The sequence below is a fragment of the Mesitornis unicolor genome, unplaced genomic scaffold, assembly GCF_000695765.1.
Source record: "Mesitornis unicolor isolate BGI_N332 unplaced genomic scaffold, ASM69576v1 scaffold2924, whole genome shotgun sequence".
Classification (NCBI taxonomy): domain Eukaryota; kingdom Metazoa; phylum Chordata; class Aves; order Mesitornithiformes; family Mesitornithidae; genus Mesitornis; species Mesitornis unicolor.
The window spans coordinates 91,222-104,182 of NW_010177885.1; the positions used below are offsets into that span (position 1 = coordinate 91,222).

The window sequence follows — 12,961 nt, forward strand, 5'->3', positions numbered from 1 at the left end:
CAGCCAAGAAGGCAAATGGCATCCTGAGGTGTATCAGAAGGGGTGTGGTTAGTAGGTCGAGAGAGGTTCTCCCTCCCCTCTGCTCCGGTGAGACTGCATTTGGAATATTGTGTTCAGTTCTGGGAGTGGAGCATCTCCGTTATGAAGAGTGGCTGAGGAAGCTGGGTCTGTTTAGCTTGGAAAAGAGGAGACTGAGGGGCGACCTCATTAATGTTTATAAATTTGTAAAGGGCGAGTGTCAGGAGGAAGGAGCCAGGCTCTTCTCAGTGACAGCCAATGACAGGACAAGGGGAAATGGGTGCAAGCTGGAGCATAGGAGGTTCCATGTGAACATGAGGAAAAACTTTTTTACTGTAAGGGTGACAGAGCGCTGGACCAGGCTGTCCAGAGAGGTTGTGGAGTCTCCTTCTCTGGAGACATTCAAAACCCACCTGGACACGTTCCTGTGTGACCTAGTCTAGGTGATCCTGCTCTGGCAGGGGAGTTGGACTGGATGATCTTTTGAGGTCCCTTCCAACTCCTAATATTCTGTGATTCTGTGATTGGAAGGTTGCTATAACCTTCTCAGAGTCTTCTCTTCTCCAGGCTGAACAACCCCAACTCTCACAGCCTATCTTCACAGGAGAGGTGCTCCAGCCCTTTGATCACCTTTGTGACCCTTCTCTGTGCATGTTCCAGCATTTTGATGTCCTTTTTGTGTTGGGGGCTCCAAAGCTGGACACAGTACTCCAGGTAGGGTCTCACCAGAGCAGAGTAGAGGGGCAGAATCACCTCCCTCAATCTGCTGGCCACGCTTCTTTTGATGCAGCCCAGGATGTGGTTGGCCTTCTGGGCTGCAGATGCACATTGGTGGCTCATGTCCAGCTTTTCATCCACCAGTACCCCCAAATCCTTTTCCTCAGGGCTGCTTTCCAGCACATCATCTCCCAGCTTGTATTGGTAATGAGGATTGTCCCAACCCAGGTGCAGGACCCTGCCCTTGGCCTTGTTGAACCTCATGAGGTTCATCTGGGTCCACTTCTCCAGCTTGTCCAGGTCCCTCTGGATGGCATCCCATCCCTCTGGCACATTAACCTCACCACTCAGCTTGGTATCATCAGTGAACTTGCTGAGGGTGCACTCAACCAATATCGTTAATGAAGGTATTAAACAGCACTGCATAAGGGGAGCTGCCTCCAGAGCTGCCTGTGTGATGGAAAACACCACACGTCTGGTGCCCCGGTTGTTAAGCCAGCTCCGCTGTCATATGCTGAAACTGTAGAGAGCTGAGGTGAGCAAAGCAAAGGTTCACGGAGCATACCTTATTTAAAACTAAATAAACACAAAAACCTAGAGAACAACTTAGGTCTGTAAGGGAATATATGCAAATCAGTGAGTGTGGGTGTGTTCAGACAGGAGGATCCATAACCTTTGAGCCACCCAGCTGGGCACTGCTCCCCTCTTCACAGAGAAAACTGTGGATCTAAGCAAAAGTCTCACAGCCCAGCCTCTATCAAAGCCATATTAGTGTCTTAAATCCAGAGGACACTACCTATAAGTCTTTGATCCAGCTCTGTGCACTGCTGCAATTGGATCTTTACTGCATAATAAAAGTGATGGTGGATTTCTATTTCCAGTGCTGGGCTGGGCACAGATCACACTCTCATATATGAGTTAAACCACAGTTTAATTTGAAGGAAGTCTCTCCTTGACCTCAGTGGACTGAAGCACATAACTGCACACAAAAAAGGGATTAGGAATGGAATATGCTGGTGCTATAAAATGCTGTGGCATGATACAGGCAGGCAATTTTGAAGTGGTGCTTCTTTCCTTAATAGAAAAGGCAGAGTTGGAAAACAATAAAGTCCATTGTTTACTCAGATGATCTTGATCTGCCAACATGATAAAAATGATGTGATATTTTTTTGCTCTTAGTGAGCAGGCTAGTCTGCATATATGTAATATAAAGAAGAGAGAAAAGAGTGGTACCAGAAAGAAAATGAATGTAGTATCTTGACTCATTTAATTCAAGTGCCATCACTCTCCATGAAGGAAAAAGCAAATAAGAATGATGGTACTAATCTAGTCCTCAAGAAATAACTAGCCACAGCTTAAAACTATGATAGAAAAGCAGCAAGGTCAGGACTAGAACAGCTATAATTTATAAAGTTTGGGGTGGAAATGAAGATGAAGATTTTTTAAATAACCTGGATTTTAGGTGATATACAACTAAGCTTTCAGCATTTATGTTCACCAAACTCACCAAATAAACAGATTCTGAAATGGTCATGGAATAGAAATCATTCAAGAGATTTTAGGAATTGCACGCTGCTTGTGTACTACACTTTGGTAATATTCCTAACTCATGAGTATTCCTCCGATCTAGTGGTTTTCTTTTTCATTTACATAGATATGGAACACATTAATGAGAGAAATTAAGGAGAATGGATTGCAGCAGTATATTAATTTATGATGGTATTTTAATCACTATAAGAATAACTCAGCATGAATATATCTGGGGAAAGTAATTTACTATAATAACTAAAACTGGAAATACAACTTTTTCAGAAAAGCAATAATGAGAAATGTATTTTTTGCTTGATGAAGAGGTAAGGAGGGAAGATGTATTTTGAAATACAATAGAGATTGATCAGTGAGAAAAAAAACATTAGACACTAAAAGCCATTAAGCTAATTTACTGAATAAATTCTAGAAAATAAAATCTAGCATGCATTTGTTTTAATGAAAGCCAGGTATGAATTATTTCAAATTACACCTACATTTCAGATGCATATGCAACTTTTACCATATTGAATCACTAAATGCAATTGTATAAGAAAAATTCTCTGCTGACCTAAATAGATTTCTCTCCACTTTCAGATGGAAGAAAAAAACTCCATGAGGATGTAAATGCAGGAGCACTATATTTATTTTCTTATAGCTTTCTCCTCTTCAGATAACATATTCTCTTATATGCTTACTTGTTCCTGGCCGGGCATCAGAAACATCCACCAGTGGTCCTGTAGCTTGTGACACAGACTGGTAATGTACTGTGTGGGTGACCGTCAGTGACTTCTGCTTAGACGTCTCTCCAAAGTCAGCATCAGTGAGCAGAACTGTTGACCTGTCATCTGTGAGTAAAAAAATCCATCAGATAATGAGTAACAAATTTCATAAGAGCTTTATATCAAGTCCCCAGACTTATTTTCAGCTGGGTGCCGCCACTGACAGTGGCAGCTCTGTCTCTTCTGCAGGACTGAAGATGGCTTTGGAGTGTGTACCACAGCTTGGGAGCCTCTGGGTTTAAACTCAAAGTTCATGCAAAACTAAAGGATAAGTGTAATATGCATGTCTGCCTTTGTGATTTCACCTTAGAGACATGCAACTAAGATAGACTATTAAGCATCCTTCCAAAAAGCTATTGTGTGTAATTTTTTTTGGCCCTAATTCCTTCTTTCTCATTATTTGAATGCTGCCCTCTTCCTCTTCATTTTCAAAGAGCTCAGATGAGCTTTTCTAAAATATATTACATTTATTTATTTTTATTGACATAATTAGTAATGTTCTTAGTGAAATCACTCATGTGTTTCCAAAAGGAAGTCATTAGGTAATGTTGCAAACTAACCCTCTAACAGTCCCCTTTTTCTCCAGGGACAGAATGTTGCAGAAGGGACAGGCGTGACCAAGACTATTCTTAGGGAGCTGCTTATTTTTAAGCACAAAACTACCTTAGTGAAGACAATGGAAATATACTTCTAGGGCAGCTAAGCATCCTTAAGTCCACTGTTTTGCTGTTCTGGAAGCTAAGGACTAAGTCCTACCACTCTCTCAGCACTAAACCTCATTGTTGTATATTTGGAAAAATGAGCTTTGGGGAGCTTTATGTGAGTTGTATAAGTTTCTCTCAGCATAGTCCAGCTGACTATGGGCTTTCCTGCAGCTGCAAAGAAAGATGTGAGGTGAAGCTTGACCTTGGGAAGGACTGGAAGAAAAAGATGAGCACTGACCTTTTCCTGCTGTATGGTTCTGCTGTCTATTGCTTCCCTATGGGGTAGGATATATTCACCAAATTTGTACACAGGCCTTGATCCTTGCAGAAAGCCAGTGCTATACAGCTTTTACGCTTTTTTTTCCTTAATTTCTTTTTTCTTTTTTTTTTTCTTTTTTTTTTTCCCCCCAACTGTGATGCCTGTATTGTATTTCTTTTGCTCCAAAAAGGAACCCAGTCCACTTGATCATGGGAGGTTTAACAGTGCTAAAACTTCCACTGACTTTGTGTTTGCAGAACAATTGTTTGCATACTATCAGACTTTCTCTTGCATTCTTTACAGTCTTTTTATCCATCCATAATAGTAATAAAAGCTTCAAGAAGTTCCTGTTATGATATCCTATATAGCTTTGTAATCCAATTCTAAGGAGACTGTCAGCAGTTGGGCTTCTATCCATTTACTAGTCAGCAGAAGTTGATCCACTTCTTCTAAGCATTCCTGTTTTTTGTTTTTTTTATTTTTAACTTGACAAGGCGAACAGTTCTGCACAATAACATAACTACCATTTTTTACCCAAAGAAGGCCATAAATAGAATGAGCATTATGAAATCAAATTACTCTGTTTATGGCAAAAGATGAGCTCTTATTCAGGTTGGGAATAAAGCCTCTTGGCAGTAAACTGTGTCAAAGACTGCCAAAGTGCCTGCTCATTCTGAGTGCTTTGAGGAGAGCTCGCTATTACCAAGGCAGTGATCGCATTGTTACCGTTAAGGCAGTAATGATGTTTCCACTATAACACCCTATTGCTCAACAACTGTAACTCGAAAAGTAAAAACTGCCTTTAGAATAAAGCTTGGCACAAAAGACTGCATCGCAGAGGCAAACTTCGAGAAGTTCAAATCAGGATTAAAAGAAGTCTGTATTTCAGGTGAAGCATAGCTCTCCTTTTCAAATCCGCAGCACAAACTGTGAAATGTCCTCTAAGGTCACCCCACCATGCCAGACTGAGAGCAAGTGGGACAGCGTACAGGGCTAAAGCAGCTCGTCCCTCCCCAGTGCTGGGCATGGACAGGAGATGCCTGTCTTCTTCTCCAGCCATGTCATCCCTGGAATGCTCTTAAGTTCTCACCCATCACAGGCTTCTTCTACACAGATTATGATCCAAAAAATTTAGAAGTCTAACAAGAGCAGTCATTCTGCAGGGTCTTGGCTCCGCGTGTACCCATACAGTCAAGAGATCTGGTTGTAATTTTATTCTGTTGCAGTTTCAGAAATCTTGTGTTTAAATTATTTGGAAAATAACCCAACTCTAAGCAATTCTGTTTTTCATGACACTTCAAGTATGTGCCAGCCACATGTGACATCTTGTTTTCTGTTGTGTGAAACAGTTCAGATTTAAATTCTGCATAGACACACAAAAGCTGAAAACTGATCAAAATGTTGAAATATCATTTGATATGAACAGGTGGATACAATATGCAACAAGTAAGTTTTAGAAGCTGGCTGTTGCAAATCTTTAGATACTGATGTAGTAGTTTCAGAATTTCATTTTCCTCATAAGTAATTCCAGTGATCCAACTGTTTAGTCAAAGCCAAAAGAGAAATAAAAATGAAAATCATGAAATTGCCAGTCTTAATTTACATTTTCTTCCAGCGGCTCTTTCCACCAGCTTCATTTTCCTAATGTCCTGCATTATTTTAAATATTGTACTGATATTACTTAAAGTGGAATAGGATTCATAGGGGATGAAAAAAAAGGTCAGTTTTCAAATCTGGAAAGTTCCTTTCTAGCCTTTTTTTCTTGATGTGTGCAGTGAGGACAAAAGGTGTGGGATAAAGGAAATCAAGCTAAATTGCCTGTTACATTAACCAGTGCAAACAAGGCCAACAGGAGTTTTACCAATGGTCTCCATTGTGTCCCTCTCCTCGATGAGAAGCTGTGCTCTGGGAATGTCTATGTGCATCCTCAGTGTTTGCTGCTGTTTATTAAGTGTATCTGACGTCCTGGTGTTCTTGCTAAAAACAAAAGAGAGGCAAATGTATTTACATTCAGCCTGAATGAAAATATACTTGCAAACTTCCTCATTTTAGATCTGCTCAGCTCAAACAAAAAATAATAGAATCACAATCAGCGAAATACTCATACAATTTATTTTCCCCTTCTCATTACAAGTGCGTGTTATTAATTTGTTGCACATGACAAGCAGTTAGATGAATGCACAGTGTTGAGGGATTTGGTCTGTTTTTTATCACCAGTGATCTCCTGAAAATTTTATACAGTTTTCTTCAAGTACTTTCCTATAATGGAATTAGTAAAAACACCTTCCAAGATGGACCTTTTCTTTCATTCCTCATGAACATGAGTAATGAAACACACAGATAAAAAAACAGTTAGTAGAAAAATTACGTCTTGAGTAATTTCTAATTATTTTTTAAACTTTTCATTGTTTTTCATTAGATAAATTTAAAATATCACTAGAACTGATTAATGAAAAAGCAAATTAATAACTAAGCATTCATTAATAAATTGCATAAAATAAATAAAGGTTTTCTGTCCCATTGGTGTTACAAGAGTAAAATTACAAATCTTGTTTACATTCATGGATTATTTCTAATTGATTGATGCAATATTCTAAAAAAGCACATAAAGCAATTATTCTATCATAATCTAAATTGAAACAATTTCATTTTGAAGTTCTTGTACCAGAAAATGACTTCTTAAATGAGCTGTCTACCAAACGAAAATGAAAATGGATAGTAAAACAGAGTGCTGCAATAATTTTTAGTACAGAGCTTGAACCGAGAAACCTTCAGACTGCACTAAAAACCCAGAACTTTTTGCCCTTTTAGATGTAATTACTCTTTGGAGGAGAGGAAATATTTGCAAATATGTCTTTACCCTGGGAGGGTGAGGAAAGTTAAGGCAAATCAGCCAGTAGTGTGATCCAAGTACTCACACTTCAGAGAGATTTAAAATCCAAGTGAAGGCTCATTTTCTACTGTGAAATAGCTATAGATCACTCGGTTTAATTCTCCTTTGGCAATGAATTATTATTGTTAATGGAATCAGCAGAGGACTATTAAGCTGCTCGATGATAAGCTCACTTCTTTCCTAAGTGAGGGCCCTGACATAGGAGATAAATGCATGTGTGATGAGCCCACATCTCTAGACAATTTGCCTTAACTTCCTGATATTCCACATGAGCAAGACCTAACTCCTGCAGGTTTGGAGGTTCTCCTAGAGTCCTTTTTAGGAGGAATTTCCCTGTCACGACGTCTGTAATTCTGCTCCAAATCCAAAAGTGCGATCTGCAAGGCACACAGATACACCTCTCTGGCTTATTCTCACCTTCTGGCTTTCCCTGCTCTTGTGGTCCCCAGCATTACCACTGTCTACACATCTCAAACTTCAATGTCTCTGTCTTTACCTGGGTGGTTAGGTGACACTGTTGCCATCATGTATAGATAGATAGCTGAAATGCATTCAAACAGACTCCAACCGGTGTCTCATTTAATCATAATGAAAGCAAAATAGCAGAAAAGCTACCCAAGGGCTGCCAGACTTGTCTCCATATGTAACCATTGGAGAATAGTAGTCACGGTGTCTTATTAACCACATAAATTTTCAAAGACATTTAGGATCCTGAAATGCAGATACTTTTCACATTGATGTTCTCGAAGTCTCTGCAAAGTCTCTGCATGGATTAGATGCCACTCTCTATTGGTTTCCACTCAATCTGCTGAAATTTTGAGAGAATCAGAGAGACTAATGTATTATCTACATGTCAAATATGCTTGGATACATGCCCTTGAGAAGTCAGACTACTTTGGGCTTGTCCAAAATAATAGAACAAACTTGTGATCAAGTAGAAAGCCGAATTTCTGAGATCCAGTTTCAATTAATAATCAATAATCCAATAGTTATTTGATACTATAGTTATTGTAATAATTGTTATTAATAGTTATTTTGATAATCAGATATGTATAGAATCTGTGAAATATGTAATTAAGTCTAATAAATACATCAGTGCACCCCTCCTTCACTTACCAGAGACACTGAAGACAAAGGGACCAAATAATTTTCCTCAGAGAATGCCAATCCCACAATCCTGGTGAGAGCTATAAAGTATTCTGCAGTATGAATGCTTTGTATTCCTACTACTGCAAAGTGCTCAACCAAACAGACAGTATCGTCTGGACCACAGAGAACAGGAGTACAGTTCCTCAGGTTTGCAGTTGTATTGCTCCCCTGCCAAGAAGGAATTCTGAATCCCATTCTTGGCTCCAGGGATAGTTTTATGGAAAATATGTGGAAGGTCCTTCAAGCCAGAAGTGGAACCCAGGCCTCTATATATTGAGAAAAATTCCCCACTATGCTCGACAATTATGCCTTGTCTTGTGCGCTCTCTCTCTTCCTCCTTACCGGTCTAATTAATTCTTCTGTGTGCAGCAGCATGGTGTCATGGAGTGTCCAAACACAGAACAGGCAACTGGCAGCAGCAAGAGGGTTGCTGCTGATCAGCATGCTATCTACTTCTGGCTCAAGGAATTTTGAATTCTTTTTTTGCAGACCACAGTAGCTGAACCTTGAGGTTATAAAAACCTAAAGTGCCAACAGTTAGAACTTGGCAGTGAGGCAAAGATTTTTAGGACTGCAATTTTGAAGTTTCCTGCCCAAGTGTTTTCTAACCTAGGAAAATCCAGGCATCAAAGAATTATAACAGTCTGGTGGGAGTCCAATGATTAATTGTTTAAAGGGAATAAACACATCTACCTGTATTTTCCTTAACCTACAGACATAAAATCCCCAAGCTTAAACATGTGCTATGGCTATTATTTACTAGTCAGACCTTGTAAGGATCTGTGTATAGTACAATTAATTCTCTCTGGTTCAATGTATCTCTGAGCTCCAAAGTGTGAGAGGCTGGGAGTCTGTGTGGGAAATGAGTCAGTGTGTTTGCTGTAGTCTTTTACTCTACCCAGCTGTCTGCTTTTGGCCACTACGAAAGACAGATACTTGAGTACGTGGGCCTTTGGGTCTGTATGAGTACAGGTTTTATGTACAGGCTGTGGATAAATGAGCCATTTTCCAGAACAAGTACAGTATGTAATATATTTTGAAAGAGTTTGCATAGTTAAAAGCTTGCCCCCTTTTATATAATCTTTCTAGATCTTTACTAAAAAGACACTTGAGTGACTGAAAATATCTGTATGCACAGAAGATGGTTAAGCTTACAAAATGAATTATAAAAAGGGATTAAATATGGTGATCTGTAAACCCAAAGTCATTCTGGCTTCTTGGCAGAGAGTCAAGCCACCTCATGGCTTCCTGATGTCAAAGCTAGCTGCTCTAAAACCATACCCAAAACTGAATCATGTAAATAATCAGCCCAACAGAGGGATATTCAGTGAGAAAAGATTCCTCACCTTGTGTTTAAAATTAGAAAGCTCAATGAATTGCTATACTAATTCACAATGAACTGTTAAAAAGAAGTTGACTGAATCTATGCTTTCAAAAGAAAAATAAAAAAGCTGTGATTGTACAGCAACAGAAATTTTCATTTGCTAGTTTAAGGCATCAGCAACAAGTTGTTCAGCTCTCAAGTAGGGCTTATCCTGCTTCCCAGACATTTGACTTACACAGCCAAAGCCAGCAACTTTGGAAGCAAAGACTAAAACTCCATTCTTAATCTGCTTTACACACACTCATAAAAATCTCCTCAAAGGAGAAGATACACAAAGCTCTCTCCATCCCTTACACCTTCCCACCAAGCAGGGTATCCTCTTTTCTACTTTCTGGCTAATAAATAAACACCAAGGCACAACCTACAGCTTACCCTCTTTCTCGATACTTTTATCATAGCAGATTTTGGTGAAATCTAGAAGATATAAAATGTCAGGAGCTTTATAATATCTAACTATTGCTTTGAAGAGGGCTTATTATCCTTTGATTATTAACATGCTAAATCTTCAGGAACATCTAGTCATGGCAGGTAGTTCAGGTTTTGATTGGAGGTATTTCACAGGTTTGTCACAAGTGACAGGACATTTAGCCTGTAGAAAGCAAGATCCCTAAAACAGCATCACTTTGAGAGCTCCAAGTTATGATGTGTCTGCGAATGTAAGCATATATCCCCTACTTGCTCTTAAGTCCTGTTCTTGTAGTCCTTTGCTTTGTTCACGCTTTCAGAAGAGAAAGATAAAATATGACAATTTAATAACAACATACTATTTGTAATAAATGAGATGGGAGAAACTGACTTGATTATTGTATTTCAATGCTGGTGAAAGCAAAACTAAATGGTGGTGGATCAGTTACCTAGAACAACAGCTCTGAACTAAAGGCTGAGAAGGGGCCTGACTGCTCTCTGAGTGCATCAGGTGGGGAGGGCAAAAGCAGCTTTTCAATTTGAAGGCTGACACTGGCAGAGGAAAAACCGGGTCAAAACTGGGCACTTATGTTGGCTGTTTGATAGAGTTTTCTAAGTGTCAGAGGAGTGAGACTCTGAAGTGGCCTTGCAGAGGTGGTAGTAAGACTAGTGAAGCTAATCAAGGTTACAGCAGAGGTTTGCCAGTTTTGCAGAGGTATGTGTGGTTGTCACTGGGATTGACTATCATCACCCAGGAGTCTGCGTCATCCAGTCTGTGCTCGATTTCTTTAGGGAACAGACTTGCTGCCTATGCTAATCTGTGCTTTTTTCTGCAACACTGAAAAATATCAAAACATATCCTCCAGAAGTTGCTTAAACCTGCAATCTGCTGCTAGCAGGGGTTTCTAAGTGGCACATAGGAATGGTATGACCTGACCTGCATGACTGGTCTTGTTAACGTCAGTGGGACTGTTCAGATGTATTTGCAGACTGATGGCATAGAGCTGAATTTACACTTAAACAATCTGTCATTTGTCTTTGGTAAGTATATTCTTACAACAGCAGGTGAAGTTTATCACGGGTGAGGAAGTTTAGAGTACGGTTCATCTGGTAAACTATCTACAGTATTCTCAAATTTTTTGCTTAAAACTAAAATATTTTCTAGCAAACCAAAACTCATTTGAACTTAAAAATAATCCTTTGGTGATCCCATTTTCAAATATATGCAGCAATTTTAAAGTTCAATATTTTCCTTAGACAAAACAATAAACATTGAAGATATAAAATTTCCATCTTTGAAAGAATTGTGGTGCCAGAATTGTCATTCTATTGCAATTCAACAACTGAATTAGATTTCTGGATGCTGAGCTGATGAAACAAAACCAAAAAATAATAGATGGATTTACCTGCTCTTTTATACCCTTGGGTATAAGCAGCTAACAATGGTGAATTACAAAAATATAACTGTAAAGTTTAGAGATATTCACATCCAGGCACATACTGCCTTCAACCAGATGATCTCTGAAGAGCAATTACTTTAGTACATATTATGAAAACATTTTTCTGAGTTGGAAAATGTGCAAATGGACCTACATAGCTTCTATAATTTAATCTACTAATACAAGAGTTCTCAGAATTTTACCATTGTATTTCCTCACATATACTGTTCACAAATTGTCTTTTTTCTCTCATTTCTAGCCAACAATGTGTCCTAGTTCTTAACAGTCAAATGCAGTGTTTTGAAAAAGGATTTAGGAATAGAAGATTTTCTTCTCCTTTTGACCCTGTAATAATTTGTAAATATGATGTCATAGTTGACAGACATTTTTCAATTTAAAAACATTAAATCTATTCTTACCTCATAAGCATTTCAGCCAAACTCTTTGCATCTAGAAGAAAATAGAAGAAATGTCACCACAAATGGAAATCTATTTGATAGATGGATTATTAGGAAGTGATTTGAATCAGCCATGTTTGAGACTAATGTTGTTTCTTAGATCAGTGACAAGCATAAAAAAATCTCTGAAAGTCCCCATTTTTGCTGAAACTGCATTTCACTGCATTACATCTTTCTGCCCCAGAAAGCCTTGGTTAGTTCCTCAGTAGTACCAAAAATCCTTAGAGAAGTACAAGCTACCATTGGTTTAACTAGAAAAAAAATTACTTAAACTTATTAGAAGTAGAAACAGTTTAACAAATAACAGGGCTCTCTGTTCCTTCATGCTAAAGTTAGCAAGTGAACAGGTGAGGAGGGAAGAAAAGGCAAGAAGACAGAAATCTTGACATCCATCTCTGGGTACGAGCCAAACCCAAGCTGGATGAGCAATTGCCAACCTGCCATTTCCAAACCAAACCTGTCTGCATGGAGGTCTGAGCAAGGGAGGTCTTGTATATTTTTTCACTAGCAATAAATCAAAATTACTACTGGGTCTTCAGAGGACAGTCTATACACAGAACAGGAGGTGGCTTATTCCCGCATGGACCACCTCTGCAAAATGAGGTGCTGTTGACAGAGAAGTATTACTCTTCTTGTTGTCATTGCTGTTTTTAATAGCATAAAATCCTCTGGGGATATCATTATTCTGGTACCTATCAAACCAAAGGACATAGCTGAAGATTTGTTTACCCAGTGTTCTTCAGGTAGCTTTCTGTAAAACTTTATCAAGATAATATAATAATTTCTGTATCAGTATACAGCAAAATTAGACAGCTATGCTTTGTTCTCCTGCAGTCTGCTGCTAAACAAAGTCACTTAAAAATGCTGATTCCAGAGTCCTTAAGTATATCACACAGTAACAAAGCAGCCTTTTGTGCAACCAAGTGAAGCAAATCTGAGAAGAAAGCCATTCCAAGTCCTAAGTCTTCAAGGAACTCTATTATGTGAAACTTTATATTTCTTCTCTTATCTTCTGCTTGTAAATCTACCAGCACCTGCCAAGATACTTATTGAATTTGTCTTTGTTTTCTCCCTCTCACTTCTGAAACCTTTTTTATTCTTTAGTCACCTCTTTGGTCTCCTTTAACTACAACAATTTCGTTGCTTGTGTTCCTGGTAAAAATCCTGCCTTTAAAATTCAGAGGATGCAGGCAGAAACAAACCACCATCTTAATCACTCAGGCTGT

At 38.8% G+C, this 12,961-nt stretch overlaps 1 protein-coding gene across 1 annotated transcript in view; it reads right to left on the reverse strand.

The window, feature by feature from the left end:
* The window catches only part of DSCAM (Down syndrome cell adhesion molecule), a gene marked incomplete at its 5' end in the record, with an annotated part of 163,232 nt that overhangs the window by 26,036 nt on the left and 124,235 nt on the right, over nucleotides 1-12,961 (reverse strand). Inside the window, 3 exons of the mRNA XM_010182256.1 lie at nucleotides 2,961-3,110; nucleotides 5,869-5,984; nucleotides 11,697-11,727. Coding sequence (XP_010180558.1) covers nucleotides 2,961-3,110; nucleotides 5,869-5,984; nucleotides 11,697-11,727 — 297 coding nt within the window. The remainder of the gene's footprint in view (nucleotides 1-2,960; nucleotides 3,111-5,868; nucleotides 5,985-11,696; nucleotides 11,728-12,961) is intronic.